Raw genomic sequence first — 24,192 nt, forward strand, 5'->3', positions numbered from 1 at the left:
CAATGTTTAGCTTTCATATACAATATGAAGGTCACTACTAGTAAAGGAAAAAAAAACACTAACAAAATGTAGACTCAACACAGAAATACACACTTTTTCTACAAAATCAAGGGATAAAAATAAATATATAATTGCAGAATCTTGAAGTTTTCACTCTGGTCACAAAGCCTTATAATAAAATAACATTTCACGTTTTCAATCAATTTTTCAGTAGTCATCTCATTATCACACTAAATTTAATAAGCGATGTCAATCATTTATTGTGAATGGTAGGATTTTATAATCTGTGTTACCTTTTACGATTACCCTAATAAATCACACCTATAATTAGTTAAAACAAAATCACACCATTCACAATAGACGATAGACACAGCTTATTTTCTTCTGCTCCCTGCATGGTGACCTCTGCACAGATCACAGAGCATGCCTACAAATCTCTCTCATTGAAGTCAAACAATATCTACAGTTGTTTGCTACCTATGATCCATGTGGCTGCAGTAAAATATCTAACTGTTAACTCTGATTTTAAATTATGAGAAGGTGTACTAAACATATTTGAAATCTGATCATCAAATTAGAAAACGTCACCAAGAACTAACTTAACAGCAAATTTAGCACAAAATTTCCCGATAGCACTAGCTCCTTGGAAGGCACCTAGAGCGCCATGCAATATGCAAAACATTAACATCTGTACATGGAAGGAATACTAATTCCTAATCACTGCAGGAATATTTTGCAGAGCATGAAGCTAGAGAATTAGATGGAGCGGCATCAGTATCTACAAAACAGGGCACTGGACATTAACGTAGACTAGTGCCGAAGTAATTAAATAGGAACTACAAAATATTTCATTGTTGAAAAAAAAAAAAAAAATTAAATTCCTTTTTTTTTTTTTTTTTTTGAGAAACAGACAAGAAAAGAGGCTCACACTGAAGACATTAGTGTTTCAGTGCTTACTCAATGGCAGACAGAAAGGACGCTGTGAGATCAGTAATCATCAATCATGTAATTGTAGCTCCTTGATCTGATGTCTGTCATTTCTAAGGCTTTTACACAAGCTTATCGGTCTCCAGCTTTTAAGGACGCAGAAGGAGAAAGCAATAAATCTCTTCTACACAAACAGTTGTAGCTGTCCTCATGCAAAGGTTTAGATACAACTTAGCTAGGAAGATCTAGACTATTCAAGCTCTTGGGTGGTCAGTATATTTGGCAACTCACACAGCACTGATGAGGAGTATGTGATATTTGGCGACTCACATGGGTGTCTTATGGCTTTGGTTAAGATATTGGACCTATGGTATGTCAAGGGAAAGGTTAAATTGGCCAGACAGTATTAATGAGCAATGAGAAATATTGTTTGTTCTATGATGTACCCTTATTATGTTGTATAATCTTCAATAAAACGAGTTTAAAATGTTCACAGAGCATTGGAACTGAATCAGGGATATCTGGGATTCAACATACAACATTCACATACTGATTCACCAAAGGTCAGGAAGAGTCAAAGGGTTAACCACTACTCAGACAAGCCTGTCTCAATTGCTATATTTCCCCATGTAAAAATAAAAACACATTTACTCATCTCCAGTGCTGGCGCCATTCCAGTGATGTCGGTGTCGAGTTTCTGGGGCTTGCGTGACATTGTTATGCCATATGAGCCCTGCAAACAATCGGCGGCTGATTCGTCTCCCTTTCTTAGAACGTAACAGACATTATGAGGAAGCCAGAGAGCAGCGGCAGCGGTTCTCACTTCTTCCCAGTGTCAGTTTTGTCCTTAGGAAGTGAGTGTGAAGCAGCCGCTAATTGACTGCGGGGCTCACGTGGCATAACAATATCATGCAAGCCATGGAGGCCCAGCGCCAACATCACTGGAAAGGCGCCAGCACTGGTGGAATATAGCAATTGAGTAGGAGGTGTCTGAGTAGTGGACAACCCCTTTCAAAGGAATTCAACACATTTATGCTGTACATACAATTGTGGCTAAAGGTTTTGAGACGGAAACAAATTTTGGTTTTCACAAGGTTTGTGGCTTCAGTGTTAGATCTTTTAGTTAGATGTTTCTAGAATTACTGAAGTATAATTAGGGTATGTGCACACATTGCATTTTACTATTCCAGCAAATTGATTGAGATTTCTGAAAACTCATGCACATGGTGCTTATTATTTTCTTGCAGATTTGAAACAGTTTCATATCTGCAGCAAATCAATTCTTTCAGCGTTTTTGGAGCCTTTTACACCCATTATAACAAGTGTCTATAAGACACCTATCCAATACTAATCCCATAGTTACATGGAAAATAAAGACATAGCCAGACTAATGACACAGACTCCTTTATTGAATCTAAATTTACCATATTTACTGAACGCTTAATCCCCGAGACCACGTCTCCTGCAAACAATCAAAAAATAGCATACAAACATATAATACTATCCTGTCCGATGTATTCCATTTAATACCGAGTGTCCCACGGCAAACTCACGTGTAGAACAGTCACATCGGGTAGTATGGCCTCAGGCGATACTGACAGAAGGTAATCGCTCCCGCACTGTATCACTGAGCAGCCGTGAGAGTTAACCAGAGTTCATCAGCTCTGGTGCTCTCACGGCACTACCGCTGTATGAGAACTTTCCCACACAGCGGTGCCGTAAGTGAGAGCGCCAGAGCTGGTCAGCTCATGAACTCCGGTAACCTCTCACGGCGGCTCAGTGATACACTAACAGGAGATAATCGCTCCCACAGTGCATCACTGAGCTGCCGTGAGAGTTCACTGGAGTTCATCAGCTCTGGTGCTCTCACGGCACTACCGCTGTATGAGAACTTTCCCACGCAGCGGTGCTGTAAGTGAGAGCACCGGAGCTGATCAGCTGTTGATCTCCGGTGACCTCTCATGGCAGCTCAGTGATACACTAACAGGAGATAATCGCTCCCGCAGTGTATCGCCTGCGGCCAAGTGAGATCGACATGAGACAATCAGTATTAAATGGACTACGGTGGACATGGAGTATATGGTGGTTTATTATTTTTGATTGTTTTTGCTCATGTTATATGTGACAAAACACGCAGCCATACGTCAGTGGTAGTCCCATTAGATGACACCTGGGTACACACCAACAGACACACACAGACAGACAGACGCACAGACAGACGCACAGACAGACGCACAGACAGACAGAGACACGCACAGACAGACAGAGACACGCACAGACAGACAGAGACACGCACAGACAGACAGAGACACGCACAGACAGAGACACGCAGACAGACACGCAGACAGAGACACGCACAGACAGACAGACGCACAGACAGAGACACGCACAGACAGACACACGCACAGACAGACAGACGCACAGACAGACAGACGCACAGACAGACGCACAGACAGACGCACAGACAGACGCACAGACAGACGCACAGACAGACAGACAGACGCACAGACAGAGACACGCACAGACAGACAGAGACACGCACAGACAGACAGAGACGCACAGACAGACACACGCACAGACAGACAGAGACACGCACAGACAGACAGAGACACGCACAGACAGACAGAGACACGCACAGACAGACAGAGACACGCACAGACAGACAGAGACACGCACAGACAGACAGAGACACGCACAGACAGACAGAGACACGCACAGACAGACAGAGACACGCACAGACAGACAGAGACACGCACAGACAGACAGAGACACGCACAGACAGACAGAGACACGCACAGACAGACAGAGACACGCACAGACAGACAGAGACACGCACAGACAGACAGAGACACGCACAGACAGACAGAGACACGCACAGACAGACAGAGACACGCACAGACAGACAGAGACACGCACAGACAGACACACGCACAGACAGAGACACGCACAGACAGACAGAGACACGCACAGACAGACAGAGACACGCACAGACAGACAGAGACACGCACAGACAGACAGAGACACGCACAGACAGACAGAGACACGCACAGACAGACAGAGACACGCACAGACAGACAGAGACACGCACAGACAGACAGAGACACGCACAGACAGACAGAGACACGCACAGACAGACAGAGACACGCACAGACAGACAGAGACACGCACAGACAGACAGAGACACGCAGACAGAGACACGCAGACAGAGACACGCAGACAGACACGCAGACAGAGACACGCAGACAGAGACACGCAGACAGAGACACGCACAGACAGACAGACGCACAGACAGACAGAGACACGCACAGACAGACAGAGACACGCACAGACAGACAGAGACACGCAGACAGAGACACGCAGACAGAGACACGCACAGACAGACAGACGCACAGACAGACAGAGACACGCACAGACAGACAGAGACACGCACAGACAGACAGAGACACGCACAGACAGACAGAGACACGCACAGACAGACAGACACGCACAGACAGACAGAGACACGCACAGACAGACAGAGACACGCACAGACAGACAGAGACACGCACAGACAGACAGAGACACGCAGACAGAGACACGCAGACAGAGACACGCACAGACAGACAGACGCACAGACAGACAGAGACACGCACAGACAGACAGAGACACGCACAGACAGACAGAGACACGCACAGACAGACAGAGACACGCACAGACAGACAGAGACACGCACAGACAGACAGAGACACGCACAGACAGACAGAGACACGCAGACAGAGACACGCACAGACAGACAGACGCACAGACAGACAGAGACACGCACAGACAGACAGAGACACGCACAGACAGACAGAGACACGCACAGACAGACAGAGACACGCACAGACAGACAGAGACACGCACAGACAGACAGAGACACGCACAGACAGACAGAGACACGCACAGACAGACAGAGACACGCACAGACAGACAGAGACACGCACAGACAGACAGAGACACGCACAGACAGACAGAGACACGCACAGACAGACAGAGACACGCACAGACAGACAGAGACACGCACAGACAGACAGAGACACGCACAGACAGACAGAGACACGCACAGACAGACAGAGACACGCACAGACAGACAGAGACACGCACAGACAGACAGAGACACGCACAGACAGACAGAGACACGCACAGACAGACAGAGACACGCACAGACAGACAGACACGCACAGACAGACAGACACGCACAGACAGACAGAGACACGCACAGACAGACAGAGACACGCACAGACAGACAGAGACACGCACAGACAGACAGAGACACGCACAGACAGACAGAGACACGCACAGACAGACAGAGACACGCACAGACAGACAGAGACACGCACAGACAGACAGAGACACGCAGACAGAGACACGCAGACAGAGACACGCAGACAGAGACACGCAGACAGAGACACGCAGACAGAGACACGCAGACAGAGACACGCACAGACAGAGACACGCACAGACAGACAGAGACACGCACAGACAGACAGACACGCAGACAGAGACACGCAGACAGAGACACGCACAGACAGACAGACGCACAGACAGACAGACAGACGCACAGACAGACAGACAGACGCACAGACAGACAGACAGACGCACAGACAGACAGGCAGACGCACAGACAGACAGGCAGACGCACAGACAGACAGACAGACGCACAGACAGACAGACAGACGCACAGACAGACAGACAGACGCACAGACAGACAGACAGACGCACAGACAGACAGACGCACAGACAGACAGACAGACGCACAGACAGACAGACAGACGCACAGACAGACGCACAGACGCACAGACAGACGCACAGACGCACAGACAGACAGACGCACAGACAGACAGACGCACAGACAGACAGACGCACAGACAGACAGACGCACAGACAGACAGACGCACAGACAGACAGACGCACAGACAGACAGACGCACAGACAGACAGACGCACAGACAGACAGACGCACAGACAGACGCACAGACAGACGCACAGACAGACAGACGCACAGACAGACAGACGCACAGACAGACAGACGCACAGACAGACAGACACGCACAGACAGACAGACACGCACAGACAGACAGAGACACGCACAGACAGACAGAGACACGCACAGAGACACGCACAGAGACACGCACAGAGATACGCACAGACAGACAGACGCACAGACAGACAGACGCACAGACAGACAGACGCACAGACAGACAGAGACACGCACAGACAGACAGAGACACGCACAGACAGACAGAGACACGCACAGACAGACAGAGACACGCACAGACAGACAGAGACACGCACAGACAGACAGAGACACGCACAGACAGACAGAGACACGCACAGACAGACAGACGCACAGACAGACGCACAGACAGACAGACGCACAGACAGACAGACGCACAGACAGACAGACGCACAGACAGACAGACGCACAGACAGACAGACGCACAGACAGACAGACGCACAGACAGACAGACAGACGCACAGACAGACAGACAGACGCACAGACAGACAGACGCACAGACAGACAGACGCACAGACAGACAGACGCACAGACAGACAGACGCACAGACAGACAGACGCACAGACAGACAGACGCACAGACAGACAGACGCACAGACAGACAGACGCACAGACAGACAGACGCACAGACAGACACGCACAGACAGACAGAGACACGCACAGACAGACAGAGACACGCACAGACAGACACGCACAGACAGAGACACGCACAGACAGAGACACGCACAGACAGACACGCACAGAGACACGCACAGACAGAGACACGCACAGACAGAGACACGCACAGACAGAGACACGCACAGACAGAGACACGCACAGACAGAGACACGCACAGACAGAGACACGCACAGACAGACAGAGACACGCACAGACAGACAGAGACACGCACAGACAGACAGAGACACGCACAGACAGACAGAGACACGCACAGACAGACAGAGACACGCACAGACAGACAGACACGCACAGACAGACAGAGACACGCACAGACAGACAGAGACACGCACAGACAGACAGAGACACGCACAGACAGACAGAGACACGCACAGACAGACAGAGACACGCACAGACAGACAGAGACACGCACAGACAGACAGAGACACGCACAGACAGACAGAGACACGCACAGACAGACAGAGACACGCACAGACAGACAGAGACACGCACAGACAGACAGAGACACGCACAGACAGACAGAGACACGCACAGACAGACAGAGACACGCACAGACAGACAGAGACACGCACAGACAGAGACACGCACAGACAGACAGACACGCACAGACAGACAGAGACACGCACAGACAGACAGAGACACGCACAGACAGACAGAGGCACGCACAGACAGACAGAGGCACAGACAGACAGAGGCACAGACAGACAGAGGCACAGACAGACAGAGACACGCACAGACAGACAGAGACACGCACAGACAGACAGAGACACGCACAGACAGACAGAGACACGCACAGACAGACAGAGACACGCACAGACAGACAGACGCACAGACAGACAGACGCACAGACAGACAGACGCACAGACAGACAGACGCACAGACAGACAGACGCACAGACAGACAGACGCACAGACAGACAGACGCACAGACAGACAGACGCACAGACAGACAGACGCACAGACAGACGCACAGACACAGACAGACACAGACACGCACAGACACAGACACGCACAGACACAGACACGCACAGACACAGACATGCACAGACAGACGCACAGACAGAGACACGCACAGACAGACGCACAGACAGACGCACAGACAGAGACACGCACAGAGACACGCACAGACAGACGCACAGACAGAGACACGCACAGACAGACAGACGCACAGACAGACAGACGCACAGACAGACAGACGCACAGACGCACAGAGACAGACGCACAGACAGACACGTACAGACAGAGACACGCACAGAGACACGCACAGACAGACAGACGCACAGACAGACAGACGCACAGACAGACAGACGCACAGACAGACAGACGCACAGACAGACAGACGCACAGACAGAGACACGCACAGAGACACGCACAGACAGAGACACGCACAGACAGACAGACGCACAGACAGAGACACGCACACATATTTTCCACCCACACACACATCCTCCGCACAGAGACACCCACACATTCTCCGCCCACACACAGACACAAATATTCTCCACCCACACACAGACACACACACATTCTCCACCCACACACACACATTCTCCGCCCACACAAAGACACCCACATATTCTCCGCCACAGCACAGAGACACATTCTCCGCCCACAGAGACACCCACATATATTCTCCATCCACACACACACACACATATTCTACGCCCACAGAGACACACATACTCCGCCCACACACACATTCTCTGCCCATACACACACACACATTCTCTGCCCACACACACATATTCCCCGCCCACACACACACAAACATTCTCCACACACACACACATTCTCCACCCACACACATTCTCCACCTACCCACACATTCTCCACCCACCCACACATTCTCCACCCACCCACACATTCTCCACCCCCCGCACACATTCTCCACCCCCCGCACACACATTCACACACGCACATTCTCCGAACACACACACACACACACACACACACACACACACACATACATACCCTCCGCCCACACACTCTCTCCTTCTGGCATCATTTCCTTTTGACAAATAACAGCATTTTTGGCAACCAAATCTGCAGCAAATACACAAACCTTTTTACACCTGTGTTTTTGCTGCAGATTTGACTGACTCAGACTTCAATTGAGTCAATGAGTCAAAAACGCTTTTCCAAAAATGCTGCGAAAACGCATCAAAAATGCATCGTGTGCACATAGCCTTAAACTAAGATTTAACTAACAGCTAAATCAAATGGCCACTTCTCTTTGATCTTTCTGCAGCATTAGACACTGTAGATCACCAGCTCCTCCTCACTATGCTCCACTCTATCATCCTCAAATACACCGTTCTCTCTTGGTTCTCCTCCTACCTACCTGACTGCTCTTTCACTGTATCTTTTGCCAACTTCTACTTCTCTAATCTTCCCCTTACTGTTGGGGTTCCTCAAGGCTCATTCCTAGGCCCCCTCTTTTCCCTACTGCCTCTAATGGCCAAACCACCAGCAGATTTGGTTTCCAGAATTAACTCTACATTGATGACACCCAATTATACACCTTTTCTCCTGACATTCCCCCTACCTTAATACAAAATACCAGAGATATTCTGTCCGCTATCTCTAACATGTCCTCACTAACAAACTGAAGCTCTCCAAAACTGAACTTCTGAATGTCTCGTTTCCTCCCTCTAGTAACTGACTTATACCCAATATTGCAATTACCATGGATGGTTCAACCATAACTCCTGAGCAGCAAGCTCACTGTCTTGTAGTTATATTTAACACAAAACTTTCTTTTATTCTCTATATCCATCCAATCCCTCATTCGCTCATGTTACCTACATCTCAAAAACATCTCCAGAATCTTTTCTCACCATTGAAATTGCAAAAACTCTTACGGTCGCTCTCATTTATTCTCATCTGGACTACTGCAACTCTCTTCTGATTTGCTCTCCCTCTATCCAAACTTTCTCCTCTCCAATCCGTCCTGAATGCGGCAGCCAGGGTGGTATTTCTGTTCAGTCGCTACAACTATGTATGTACCCTGTGCCAGTCATTGCACTGGTTGCCCATTCCCTACAGAATACAAGACAAACTTATCTCTCTCACCCACAAAGCTCTCCACAATTCTGCACCACCCTATATCTCCTCGCTCATCCGTCTATCACCCTACCGTAATATCCACTCCACAGCCGATCTAAGACTAACATCCTCCATAATCTGAACCCTGGATGATCCGACTAATACTTAGCCCCCACGTCTCTAAACATGCTTGAAAAACACATCTCTTTAGACAGGCCTATCACCTCAATTCACAAACCCAACACTTGCCTGTTCCCTCTTTCTAACTTTTACTCAAAATCTAGTCCCTCCTATTCATCTGGGTCCAATTTCTCCTTGCACTCAATAGGACTTATACAAAAAAAAAAACCTGTTTGGGAGAGAAGAACAGACAAATCACGGCACCTTAAGTGCACAAACACAATAATATAGTCTTTAAAGCAGTGTTTCTCAACTCCAGTCCTCAAGACCCCACAACAGGTCATGTTTTCAGGATTTCCTTAGTATTGCACAGGTAATAATTTCATCACCTGCTCAAGCATTAATTCTATCACCTGTGCAATACTAAGGAAATCCTGAAAACATGACGTGTTGTGGGGTCTTGAGGACTGGAGTTGAGAAACACTGCTTTAAAGGGTGCACAATTTTATGCACTAACCCAATAGGACTTGGTAACTACACCTAGATGGCCGGACCATACATGACAAGCACTTTCTACCCACTGTGTCCTCCCTATTTCCTTATAGACTGTAAGCTTGCAAGCAGGGTCCTCACTCCTCCTGTAACTGTCAAACTATGTGTTACTTTGTGATGTCTATATTGCTTCCATGTGCCCCCGTTTAATTGTAAAGCGCAGCTGAATATATTGGTGCTATATATAAATAGTAAATAATTGTATTATTATTATAGATTTAGAGTAGCAGCTCCCTTTTGAAGAAACCAGTCTGCTGTTCAATTCATTCAGCATGAAAGTGTGATACCAACGGTCTTGTGTTGTTAACATTTTCACCTGAGCCAACAAGATCATCGCTGAAATGATGCAGTAAGCCATAAGCCGTGCTAAAATTCAGTAGCAATGGGTTTTTTTTGTGATCATGTTGATTTTCATGGCAAGGAAGGACTTTGCAATTCATCTGATCTCTCTTCGTAATAATCTAGAGTTAATGCAAATATCTACTATATAATTGTCTAAGGGTCACTTCCGTCTGTCTGTCTGTCTGTCCTTCTGTCACGGTTATTCATTCGCCGATTGGTCTCGGCAGCTGCCTGTCATGGCTGCCGCGATTAATCAGCGACGGCCACAGTCCGATTAGTACCTCCCCTACTCCCCTGCACTCACTGCCCGGCGCCCGCTCCATAATCCCCTCCACTCACCGCTCACACAGGGTTAACGGCAGCGGTAACGGCCCGCGGTGTAATGCACTCCGTTACCGCTGCTATTAACCCCTGTGTGTCCCCAACTATTTACTATTGATGCTGCCTATGCAGCATCAATAGTAAAAATATGTCATGTTAAAAATAATTTAAAAAAAACAAAAAACCTGCTATACTCACCATCCGCCGCCTTTCCCGCTCCTCACCACGCTCCCGGGACCGCTCCATTGCAAGCGGCAGCTTCCGGTCCCACGGCTGGTGTGCAACAAGGACCTGCCATGACGTCACGGTCATGTGACCGCGACATTATCATAGGTCCTCCTCACACCAGCCCTGGGACCGGAAGCTGACGCTTGCAATGGAGCGGTCCCGGTGTGCGACAAGGACCTGCCGTGACGTCACGGTCAGGTGACTGCGATGTCATTATAGGTCCTGCTCACACCAGCCCTGGGACCGGAAGCTGACGCTTGCAATGGAGCGGTCCCGGGAGCGTGGCGAGGAGCGGGAAAGGCGGCGGATGGTGAGTATAGCAGGACTTCAATGGGCCTTCGGAAGGTGAGTATATGTTTATTTTTTTTTTAAGTCTCTATACTACGTGGCTCTGTGCTGGGCAATATACTACGTGGCTGGGCAATATACTACGTGGCTGGGCAATATACTACGTGGCTGGGCAATATACTACGTGGCTGGGCAATATACTACGTGGCTGGGCAATATACTACGTGGGCTGTGCAATATACTACTTGGGCTGTGCAATATACTAAGTGGACATGCATATTCTAGAATACCTGATGCGTTAAAATCGGGCCACCATCTAGTCTATTATAAAATCTGAAGCAGGAAACTTTGTGCGAACCAAAATTTGCATCAGTCCCAAAGCTTTTCGCCATGACTAAGTATGCATGCAGAAGTATAAGGTGTGGCGATTGCACTCATGTTTCTTCTCTGCAAAACTAATACTTCTGCATTCCAGCTACTCTTAAATGATTAGCAGCAAGTGCTGTGAACTTGGGAGTCTGATGTATTCCTATGCTGCAGCCGACATTACTATGGTCAGTGGGAATAATTTGAAGAATTACGTTTTTCCTGAGCACTTTACAACTTTCATTCTCAGGATGGCGTGATTGTCCCAGAGATAAATCCCTATTGATAAGAAAATGATTGAATACCATAGGCATGTGTCATCAACTTACAACAGTGTAGTAGCCTTTTAAACGGTTTTCCACTACACTGATATTGATGACAGACATATTGTTAAGATAAGTGATCAATATCAGATAGGTGGAACAGACACCTGCAGCCCCACCGATCAGAGGATAGAAAATATACACAACACGGAAAACATACACATTCCCTTTAAGAATAGACATTAGATTTACTTACAGAATACAGGAGACTGACTCAACCTCTGAGGCATAGGTTGGAAGCATTGACTATTTTCCATGATATTTAAAATGGCTTCTTCATCAATCACAGCATCTGTATATCCTTTATCCTCACATGGCTCAGCTTCTATGTAAAAAGAACGCATTATTTCACAGATATAAGATACACGAACAACGAGTCTTAGAAGTGTAATTTCATTCTCCGATTTAGTTTATGCCCTCCACTCCCTATTAATAGTGACAAGCCACAAAAGTGTGTTTTAAGAAAACCCTTAAAGGGATCCTGCTATCAGGTTTTGTCCATATAAACTAAAAGCACTACCTTTAAGCCCTCTTACACAGCAAGCCATCCACTTGTACATACGCCTCAGATCCCCTTCTAGAATCTGCAATGCCCAGGGCTGTGGAGTTGGCAAGCCAAACCTCCGACTCCTTAATTTCCCTGACTCCCGACTGCACAGCACTGCATCACTACTGAGCATGTACATAAAGTGCAGCACAGATTCATCTCAACTAATAGCCTACATCATTATATTAGGAACACAACAGACATTATAGGACAGTTCATAACTTTCCCAAATTATTATGAAAAAATTTACAGCACATCCTCCACTGAACTACTGAAATCAATTTACCGTACATACTCGAGTATAAGCCGACCCCCCTAATTTTGCCACAAAAACTGGGAAAACTTAATGACTCGAATATATGCCTAGGGTGAGAAATGCAGCAGCTACCGTTAAATATCAAAAGTAAAAATAGATACCAATAAAAGTAAAATTAATTGAGACATCAGGAGGTTAAGTGTTTTTGAATATCCATATTGAATCAGGAGCCCCATATAATGCTCCATACAGTTTGATGGGCTCCATTAGATGCTCCATATTAAAATATGCCCCATATAATCCTGCATAAAGGTTAATAATGGGCCCATAAGATGCTCCATAGCCACATTTGCCCAATATAATGCTGCACAAATGTTGATTATGGCCCCATAAGACGCTCCATAAATATATTTGCCCCATACAGCGCTGCACAAACCTTGATTATGGCCCCATAAGATGCTCCATGCAGATATTTTCCCCATATAGTGCTGCACAAACGTTATGGCCCCATAAGATACTCCATACAGACATTTGCCCCATATAATGCTGCACAAACGTTAATTAGGGCCCCATAAGATGCTAAATAAAGATCCATAGATCCAAAGAATGAAAGTGGCACTCATTCTTCAAAGCAGTAGAAGGGAGAAAAAGACTGAACGACGACCGTTTTGCGCACTTGCGCTTCTGGACCCGTAGAAGCGCAAGCGCGCGAAACATCCGTCGTTCAGTCTTTCTCCCCGCACCCCTCTCCTCACCTACCGCCGCAGAAATATGTCTGTAACTTGCTAACTGCAAATAAAGGACAGCACTTCTACTGCTTTGAAGGGTGAGTGCCACTTTAATGCTTTTATTTATTCTATGGATTGTGGATTTCTCATGTTGAGCAGTTGGCCTCGGAATGCCCTGATGTCTTAAAGGGACTCTGTCACCTGAATTTGGCGGGACTGGTTTTGGGTCATATGGGCGGAGTTTTCGGGTGTTTGATTCACCCTTTCCTTACCTGCTGGCTGCATGCTGGCTGCAATATTGGATTGAAGTTCATTCTCTGTCCTCCGTAGTACATGCCTGCGCAAAGCAATCTTGCCTTGTGCAGGCATGTACTACGGAGGACAGAGAATGAACTTCAATCCAATATTGCAGCCAGCATGCAGCCAGCGAGTAAGGAAAGGGTGAATCAAACACCCGAAAACTCCGCCCATATGACCCAAAACCAGTCCCGCCAAATTCAGGTGACAGGTTCCCTTTAAGGATCTAATAAATCTATACATCTCTACGAAACACACAGCATTCGGTGCCGTTCATACCCACTTTTTTCTTGAAGAATTTTGCTAAATAAAGATATTTGCCCCATATAGTGCTGCACAAATGTTATGGCCCCATAAGATACTCCATACAGACATTTGCCCCATATAGTGCTGCACAAACGTTGATTATGGCCCCATACAGACACTTGCCCCATATAGTGCTGCACAAACGTTATGGCCCCATAAGATGTTCCATACAGACACTTGCCCCATTTGCTGTTGCGATAAAAAAAAAAAAAAAAGTCACAAACTCACCTCTCTGTCGCTCAGGCCCGCGGCACTTTCAAAATTCACCTGACTTTGTTCTGGCGCCGCTCCATCTTCAGCGTCTTCTGCACTGACGTTCAGGCAGAGGGCGCGCACTAATCGAGTCATCGCGCCCTCTGACCTGAGCGTGACTGCAGAAGACGCTGAAGATGGAGCAGTGCCCGGAACGAGAAGCAGGTAAATATCGCGCAGCGCTCCCCCTCCCCATTATACTCACCTGCTCCTGGCACGGTCCCTGGTTCCTCGGCACCGCAGCTTCTTCCTGTAGTAAGCGGTCACTGTTACCGCTCATTACAGTAATGAATATATGGCTCCACCCCTATGGGAGGTGGAGCAGCATATTCATTACAGTAATGAGCGGTACCATGCGACCGCTCAGTACAGGAAGAAGCTGGGGCGCTGGGAGCCAGGGACCGCGCCAGGAGCAGGTGAGTATAATTAGACAGCCCCCGCTCCCCCGCCGACCCCTGGGTATGACTCGAGTATAAGCCGAGAGGACTTTCAGCCCCCAAAAATGGGCTGAAAATCTTGGCTTAAACTCGAGTATATACGGTATTTTATATTATAGGAGTCAGAGTCGATCCATTTTATACCAGATCACACTCCACCAAAATGGACACGCCGTATGGCCATGCCGTATGATAATGGTCTGTGCTCATTACCTCTTCAGAGAGGAAGAGGGCTTGAACTCTAGTGTCACCTATTGGAAGTAGCAATCCTAATAGTTAATATCGACCCTTTAAATAAACATCGACATATGACTTCGGATAAAAGCCAAACCAGAATTTCAATTTGCAAACACGTGTTTTGTGGTTTTGCCCCTCCACAGTGCAAAGCATGAGATCTGATTTGGCTGTATGAGAGGCTTCTGACCGGGATCTAAGGGGTAACATTTCTCCTTGTGGAGAGTAAAATGTCAGTGTAAGGAGGCTTAAAAGCCATGCAATGCTATATTTAATTTCAGATAGGAGCATTGACTGGCCTCTTCCTGTTTTGTTGGATGTGGATGACATTTCCTATGACATCCACCCAGTGCTGCAAATCTCGAGCTTGTGCAGTTGAAGCACAGATCTATGCATGAATGCTTTTTGCTCTGCCCTGCTGAGGTAGAGCAAAGACCTGTAATGCACATGTGCCGGCTTAACTTCTGGGTTATTGGTTCCCTCAGGACAGAATGAAGTGCGCCTACACAGGTCTTTGCTTCCTTCAACTGCACAGGCGCAACATTTTCAGCATTGGGACATAGGAGACAACATCCATCAAAGTAAGAAGGCCGGCTATTGTGGGTAGAGAGGAGAGGCTGCGCACAGACCAGAAATGCCCATTCGAGCGGACCGCTGCGATTAGCACTTGGTGCGAGATAATCATATAAGGGATGTTCTTTGATCTATTGGTAGCTTATACACATGTTGCTGTACTGCCAGGTAAGAGGGCTTAAAGGTGGTGCTTATATAGGGAAAACCTGGCTATAGGTTCAATTTAAAACAATACTAAGAGCCTTACTTTCTTGAGGATCTCTGTGCACCTCCACCAAGTTAGCTGGTGTACAAGGAACGGACTCTGACAAGTCCAACGTTGAATGCAATGTGAGTTCTGCAGAGAAATCTTCGGACATGCTGCTGGAGTCCAGGGAGTGTGACATTGTCCTGTTCATAAGGAATGATGGGGAAAAGACATATGAAATTGTATACCATGATGGCTATCCTTACATCCTAAAGATATTCTTTATTAAAATTAGGACTGAAGAAATCAAAATATTAAAACCATTCTTCTGCTAAATCAAAGAGCAGAATTTGTTATGATTTTCCAGGAAGAATCCAAGCTCTACTACTAAAATTGTAACAGCTGATAATAATGAAGATTGGCCATCTAAAAGACCATCATGTCTACCCATGTCTGTATATAAGGAGCTGGAAAAATATATAGAACAGAATTTTATTTTTAACCCTGTAGATTGTCATTTTAAACCAGATCAGAATCCAGAGCACGCTTACATTCACTTTTTTTCATGTATTTTGACACTAAACCCTGAAATGGTGATTGACGCGCATAGCCTTCCCCACAGGGTGCAACTATTTACTTGCCATACTTGTAAGAGGTCTCATACTTACACTGAGAAGTCATTTTGCTTCAGAATTTCTTTAAGCCTTTTCTGAAAGATTTTTTCACTTTCTGTCAAAGCTACGAATCCACGATCTTTAGACAAAACACAAAAAAATGCATACAAAAATTATTCCACATTGGAAAAAAAAATGTCAAGACTTCTATCAAGAGTTTAGAAAAATACCACTACAGCTGATCTCCAGGTTCCCCAGCTACCTGATGATCTACCATCTATCACTGGTGGTTGTTTATAATCATCTTTTATACTGTTCATGCTCAAGGTTATGTTCACACAGGGTGCGCTAGTGTGACCCGTTTAACGGACTGCGTTACACGGCGGCATAACGCGGTGTAGCGCAGTCCGTTAAAACCGCCATTACTTTCAATGGCGGACACATCGCTAGCGCACGCCCACAATGGGCGTGCGCTAGCGATGTGCCATCATTGAGTGACGGCCCCCGAGACGCGGGCTGCAGCGTTTTCGGGTCCGTCACTGCTAGCGCAGATGGAGCTAGCAGATGCTCCATCTGCGCTAGCGCAGTGCCAAAGTCGGCACTTGCGTTAGTGCAGTCCGTTTAACAGATGTGTTGAACGGACTGCACAATGCAAGTGTGAACCTAGCCAGGGTTATTTGCAATGCAGTGAAAAGCCTGCAGCATCTCATACAGCTATAGCATATCCCCAGGATAGCAGATGTGAATCGCATCAACTGGATCAGGAAAGATATATATCTTGGTACCGTGTTAGCCAGTAGATAGAAAAATATTTAGAATTGAGAGTCCTCAGTGGTTGATACCTTTCAATGGCTAACAGAAAAGATGGTAACAAATTGCAAGCTTCCGAGACTACACAGGTCTCTTCATCAGGCATAGACTAAATTTGTTACTATCTTTTCAGTTAGCCATTAAAAGGTATCAACCACTGAGGACTTTCAACTCTAAATATTTTTCTATCAATGGGATCTGCATCTATCTAAAAAATGGGTCTCTAACATGCGTCACTGTCAGCGTAGACATAGTGGGGGTTCCTATTAATTTGTAAGGAAATTCCGACCACCTCTCCCCTAACAGTAGTGTGTAACAAGCACTGTTTCTCAAGATAAATGCAGGTCTCAATAGTGTTAGATGGTAATACTCCATTAAGGCTACTTTCACACTTCTGCCTTTTGTCCTCCGTCGCAATCCGTCATTTTGGGCAAAAAACGGATGCTGCAAATGTGCTTGCAGGATGCGTTTTTTGCCCATAGGCTTGTATTAGCGACGGATGGGCACACGTCGTGTCCGTTGTGCGACGGATCCGTCGTGTTTTGGCGGACACGACAGACAAAAAAAAACTTTCAATGTAACTTTTTTGTGCGTTGTGTCAGCCATTTTTGACCGCGCATACGCGGCCGAAACTCCACCCCCTCCTCCCCGGACTGCAGAATGGGAAGCGGATGCGTTGATAAACTGCATCCGCTGCCCACGTCGTGCAGTAATTTCACAACGTCCGTCGGTACCGATGGAAATGTGAAAGTAGCCTAAGACACGGGCTAAAAACTTCCTAACCGATTTATAGACCCGATTTAGAGAAGAGCGAAAATCGTGGTAAGAAAACAGTGCAGAAATTAAGCTTTAAGTAAGTATCACCCATTGGGAAAGCTCAGATTTAATACAGAATGTTAATTCTAGATTTGCACATTTACTTACAAGATCTATGGATTAATAAAAATAGATGCACTACTAAGGGAACAGAAAAAAATAAGATGGACTCCCAGAGATACAACGGCCATTTGTCAAATTCTTCAGCAGGTTTCTGAAGCTTGGTCAATCCACAGATCAGTCAGTATGTTCCTACAATTTGGTGAAAAGGCTGGCACTGTTTTACATAATTGTGTACAATAAATATTTTGCTTAAAGGAAATCTGTCAGCAGGATTTCACCCCCAAACTTTTTATATTTGCATACATCTCTTCCAAAGAAAAGTCCAGAAATCAGCATTTGAACTTTATAGGGATTATTTGAGGAATTTTTTTAAAATTAAAAAGTGTCTATAAAAAAACAAAACAAAAAAAAACCCAACTTAAGCTATCTAATGCAATAATGTGACTATGCAGTTTGTACTTTTACAGAATCCTATACCTTACACATGTCAACTGTGTGAAACATATCAGAAGCTATCTTCTTTTTATGTAACTCTGTCACGTGAATAAATAGTAAATATTGTTATATTATGCACTAAAATGGTCAAAACAGCTTTACCGGACTCGCTTCCTTCTACTCTCCCAGCGAGCCCAGAAGCCAGAAGTAACCTTATTGGTTTATTCTTGGATTTACGGTATGTCAATTGCCTTCTCTTTCCTCAGAAGCAATGGCATCATTAAATTACGTAATTACCAAAGAGGAAATTAAGGATATAATCCATAACCTTCCAATTGGGAAGATCCCGGGACCAGACGTTCTGTCCTACTTATACTACAAGACCTTCCAAGATGAACCCTGCATTAACTCCTTCACCATCTTGGGTTTTTCTGTTTTTGGAATTTCTGTTTTTTACTCCGCTTCTTCCCGGAGCCATAACTTTTTTATTTTTCCGTCAATATGGCCATGTGAGGACTTGTTTTTTTGTGGGACAAGTTGTACTTTTGAATGACACCATTGGAAATCAGAAAAAAAGTGCGGTGAAATTGCAAATATACAAACATGTATAGGTTGTTTTTTTATTTAAATGGTGAAAAAATAATAATAATAAAAAATTGCGCCATTTTCCAAGACCCGTAGCAACTTTCGTGATCTGGGGCTTATTTTTTTGTGCGCTGAGCTAACATTTTTAATGATACAATTTTGGTGAGTAGAAGATCTTTTGATCGCCCATTATTGCATTTTAATGCAATGTTGCAGCGACCCAAAAAAGTAATTCTGGCGTTTTGACTTTCTTTTGCTTAACAATTTACCATTTGGATTAATTATTTTAATATTGATAGATCGGGCGATTCTGAATGCGGCGATACCAAATATGTGTATTTTTTTTTAATGGTTTTATTTTGAATGACGCGCGAGTCGAACTTTATTTTTTTAATATTTAAAAAAATTTTTTTTTTTTTTTTTTTTTTTTTTTACTTTTTGCATGCTTCAACAGTCTGCATGGGAGACTAGAAGCTGCGATAGCCCGATCGCCTCTGCTACACTTAGGCGATGATCAGATCGCTTGTATGAAGCAGCGTTCATAGCAATCCGGCAATGACAACCATAGAGGCGTGCTGGAAACCTCTAGCTGTCATGCCGACCCATCGGTGACCTGAGATCATGTGACAGGGTCACCGATGGGCGGGATTAGTGATGCGCTTTTGGCGCAATCAGATTAAATGCAGTTGTCAGCGATTGACAGCTGCAAATAACGGGTTAACAGCTGCGGGTGGATCGTTCTAAACAGCGTACATGTGGCGGGAAACATGTGGGATTGTTTTGTAAAAAAGCTTTATGAATCCGCCATATACAAAACTCATTCTAATCTTATACTAGAAAGGACTGAATTGTTAATCTAGTAAGTTGCTCTCACCTCCATCTAATCACATCTCTATTAATATCTCCACTGTTTACCTTGTGAATCTGGAGGAGCGACCTGGGAAGACTGCTGCTTCGCTCTACGACGTTGTTTCTCATCTTCCCATATTGCTTGCAGGCCAGGATTCTTTCCTATCTGAGCTGTAGAGAGAAAAAAAAAAAAAGGACGACCAATTTGTTTCTCAGGTGTTATTTTCTTTTACTGAACAACGCTAAATATTAGCATTCAACTATATACTTGGACTTTCCTTATATGTCTACGCTACATTCACATTTTTAATCCATGTTCAAAATTTCCAACGAATGTTCAGTACAATGCAAAATAAAAGAAAAAAATAAATAAAAACATGTCTCCTGCTTTGCACTGATGATGGGCAAACACCCCAAAACACATGTATGCAAATGGAATTTCTGGTTTGGCTTCTCAACCCAAGAAAAGAGTCAAGGTCGTTTTATGGGTCGATAATAACAACTTCTAGGATAGCTACTGCCAATAGGTGGCACTTAAGTTCCTGTCTTTCTCTATTTGCATATTTAAATTCCCAGAAGAGCATGGGAGGCCTATAAGTCTCCTTACGCACACTTGCCACTCTCAAGTAGAAATTTTTCCTAGTGAAATTAGTTGCTCTGCACTGATGAGGAGCAAACATCCCAAAACACATATCTACAAATGGAGGTTTTGGTTTGTACCAAGGCTCTTTAAAAGGGTTGATAATGACTTAGGATTGATGCATCCAATAGGTGGCACTAGAGCACCTGTTCTTTCCGTCTCTGAAGGAGCTATTTGGATATGAATATCTGAAGCGTGGCTCATCAGTTTTGTATTTGCCATTTTCTTATTACTGCCGATTTTAACAGAGCATTGCATTGTGGGGAGGGGACAAGGGAAAAATCTGGGGATTAGTCTATATGCATTTCTGCATATTGATACCTGCAGAGTAACTGTGGGAAAAATGTGCAGCATGTGAATGCATCCTACCAACTACCTTATTATGGAAAACATTGGAAACAAGACTTCAGGTTATATTTTATTACTGGGTCAAAGGTCAGAGATAATCGGAGTTTTATTCTGTGCCAAAATCATAGGCATCCTCTGTATCACCACTTGGAGAAAAAAATCATTGGGCTATTGTTTTTCAATATACCAGAACCTTTTACTTCCAGCGAAGTAAGCTACTGCCAGAGTGGTCAGTCATCAGATTACTCCCCTCTCCCCATTCAGGGCAGTCAAACCAATCACATAAGTACAGAAGAAGTCAGGAAAGGCCATCTTAAGGCTACGTTCACATTAGCGTCATGCGACGCAGCGTCGCTGACGCACGACAACGCATGCGTCATGCGCCCCTATCTTTATCATTGGGGACGCATGCGTTGCGTTGTCGTGCGTTTTCGGTAAAACGCACGACGCATGCGTCGTTTCACCGCACCTGGGTGGCGTCGGAGACGCTACCTTGTTGCATTTTTCTAGCGTCCAAAAAACGCACGCGTCGCACTTGTGTCGCTCGTGCGTCGTCAATGCGTTCAATTTCCCATTGAAACCTATTGACAACGCACTTGCGTCGCGGGTGTGCGTCGTGCGTGCGTTGTGCGACGCATGCGTCGTTAGATAAAATGAAACAAAAAAGTGTCTAGACAGTGCAAACAATGAGAAAAACATCCCCCATATATAAAGAAAATGTTGGATTGTTTGTCACTTCTGCTGCAGCATCTTGAGGCAAGACACCAGAGGCACATCTCCAGAACATCTAGAGGCATCACACCAGAAAACCAGACGACTTCTACTTTTCATCCGCTGTTCAGAGATGTAAGTATAGAATGATTCTGTGCATTTTCTACATGTTTTTTAAAATTATTTTTGCAAGTTGTGTATTATATTCTGCACTGTGGTTAAAGATATTGTGGTATTTTTAGTCTGGTTGTGATGTATGGCGTGGTATAGGATGGCGTTTCATTGTCTGCGGCCTTGATTATTGTTACAGGATAGATTTTTCGTTTCCATTTTTTGGTTTGGTGGTGTTTTTTGTATTCAGTTGTGATGTTTTATTCTTGCGTTATATGATGGCGTTTAATAGTCTCCGGCCCTGTCGGTTTTATTGTAAAGTATGGTAGTATAGAATGATTCTGCGCCCTTTTATTACATTTATTAATTTTTTATTGCAAGTTGTGTATTATGTTCAGCACTGTGGTTGTGTAAAGACATTGTTGTATGTTTTCTGGTTGCGATGTATGGCGTTGTATGGCCCTTTTATTGTCTCCGTCCCTGTCGGTTTTATTGTAAAGTATGGTGTGTTATTAATGTTTCTGCCCTAAATTTTTGGGGGTGGTTAATTTTTTACTTTCAAAAAACTATTGTGTTTTTTGGGTTGCTCCATGCATACTGTACTTTAAAAAAAAAAAAAAAAAAACACTCTTTTGGGATTACTACATAGGGTCTGTTGTAGATTAGTTTTCTTATCTTTAGGCTTTTGTACTCTGCCATTGGGTTGTCTCTGCCATTGTTTCTTTAATTTAATCAATGTGGCAGTGTTGTTTGCTCAGCGTTAGTTCAGTTGGAGTGCAATGTTCTTTGTGGTTTAAATGATTTTTTTTATTTATTGCTGGATTGTGCATAGGAGCATAGTATCAATGTTATTTTGTTCTTTATTTCAGAATTGCATTAGTCATGGCCAGCGGCAGCGACTCGAGTCACACCCCACCGCTGAGGAGTCCGGTGAGTACATGATCTACTATTGCTTTATTCGCTGTCATTTGTAGATGGGTCACTCAACTTTTTGGTCAACTATTTTGCAGGCTTCTTCAAGTGAGGAGGAGAACCAGGAGGAAGAGAGGGAGCAGCAGCAGGGACCACGGGGCCAAGCTGTGGCTGCAGGACGGAGAGTAAGTATTTATTTCAAACCTTTTCTTTTTTTTTTTTTAATTTTTTTGTTTTTGCGGTTATGGGGGGTGGTGGGAGGTTGTGGTGTTGTGTGTAGTAGGTGGCGGTGGAGGAGGTAGGGACCATTGTTTTTATCTTTCAAACATTAATATTTCCCATTTTTTCTAGGTTTCACAACGGGCCCTGGATGAACCACTCAATATTGACATGATGGTGGCATCCATTGAAGCACGGGGCCCGCTGTGGGACAGCCGTGACCCCCGGCACGCGGACCAGGGCATATTGTGGCGTCTGTGGATAGAGGTGGCACAATCGCTGTGGGATGGCTTCGACAGCGCTTCACCAAAGGCCAAAACTAGTTTCCGTAAGTATTTACAAAATGCTGCTGTGACCCATCATGCCAGGATTACACAACCGTCAGTGATGTCTTCTATTGGGATTGCACACGGTTGCGTAATCGTTTTCAATATATTATCTAAAACCTTTTTTATTTTTTAAATTTATACACAGTTAAACAATTGAAGACCAGATGGCGCTCCATGAAGGATCGCTTCCGGAGGGGCCTGAAAAAGGAGGGACAGACTCGTAGTGGTGCTGCCGCTTCAAGGACCTCGGTGTACAAGTATAACCGTATACTGCAGTTCCTGCGACCGGTCCTTGAAAGCAGAGAGTAAGTATAGTACCTATGCACACACCTAGTTTTTACAACATGCATATTCACATACTACATTCCAGCCACGTAGCTTATTGCCCAGCCATTTATTTTGGCAAGTACAAAGTATAGAAATGAAGAAAAAAAGTAAAGCTCACCGAGGCGTGAAAAATAAAAAATACATACTTTTATCCTCTTCAATCATAAGCAGAGGATGAAACATCAGCACAATACAATAGACACTATCTACGCGTTTCAGGTGACAGGGAACATCAGACCTGAAACGCGTAGATAGTGTTTTTATTGTATTGCGCAGATGTTTCATCCTGTGCTTATGATTGAAGTGAATAAAGTATTTTGTTTTTACTATTCACGCCTCGTTGACCTAGAATTTTTTATTCATTTCTGGTTTTCTCACACTTGATAC

General features: G+C 45.0%; 1 protein-coding gene across 1 annotated transcript in view; it reads right to left on the minus strand.

Annotated features, from left to right (window-relative positions):
- The window catches only part of REV3L (REV3 like, DNA directed polymerase zeta catalytic subunit), a 291,259-nt gene that overhangs the window by 100,706 nt on the left and 166,361 nt on the right, over nt 1-24,192 (minus strand). Inside the window, exons 7-10 of the mRNA XM_069726145.1 lie at nt 20,275-20,379; nt 16,705-16,789; nt 16,097-16,239; nt 12,416-12,544 (exon numbers count right to left, since the gene is read on the minus strand). Coding sequence (XP_069582246.1) covers nt 12,416-12,544; nt 16,097-16,239; nt 16,705-16,789; nt 20,275-20,379 — 462 coding nt within the window. The remainder of the gene's footprint in view (nt 1-12,415; nt 12,545-16,096; nt 16,240-16,704; nt 16,790-20,274; nt 20,380-24,192) is intronic.

This window comes from Ranitomeya imitator, chromosome 5, assembly GCF_032444005.1.
Source record: "Ranitomeya imitator isolate aRanImi1 chromosome 5, aRanImi1.pri, whole genome shotgun sequence".
In the NCBI taxonomy this organism is placed as follows: domain Eukaryota; kingdom Metazoa; phylum Chordata; class Amphibia; order Anura; family Dendrobatidae; genus Ranitomeya; species Ranitomeya imitator.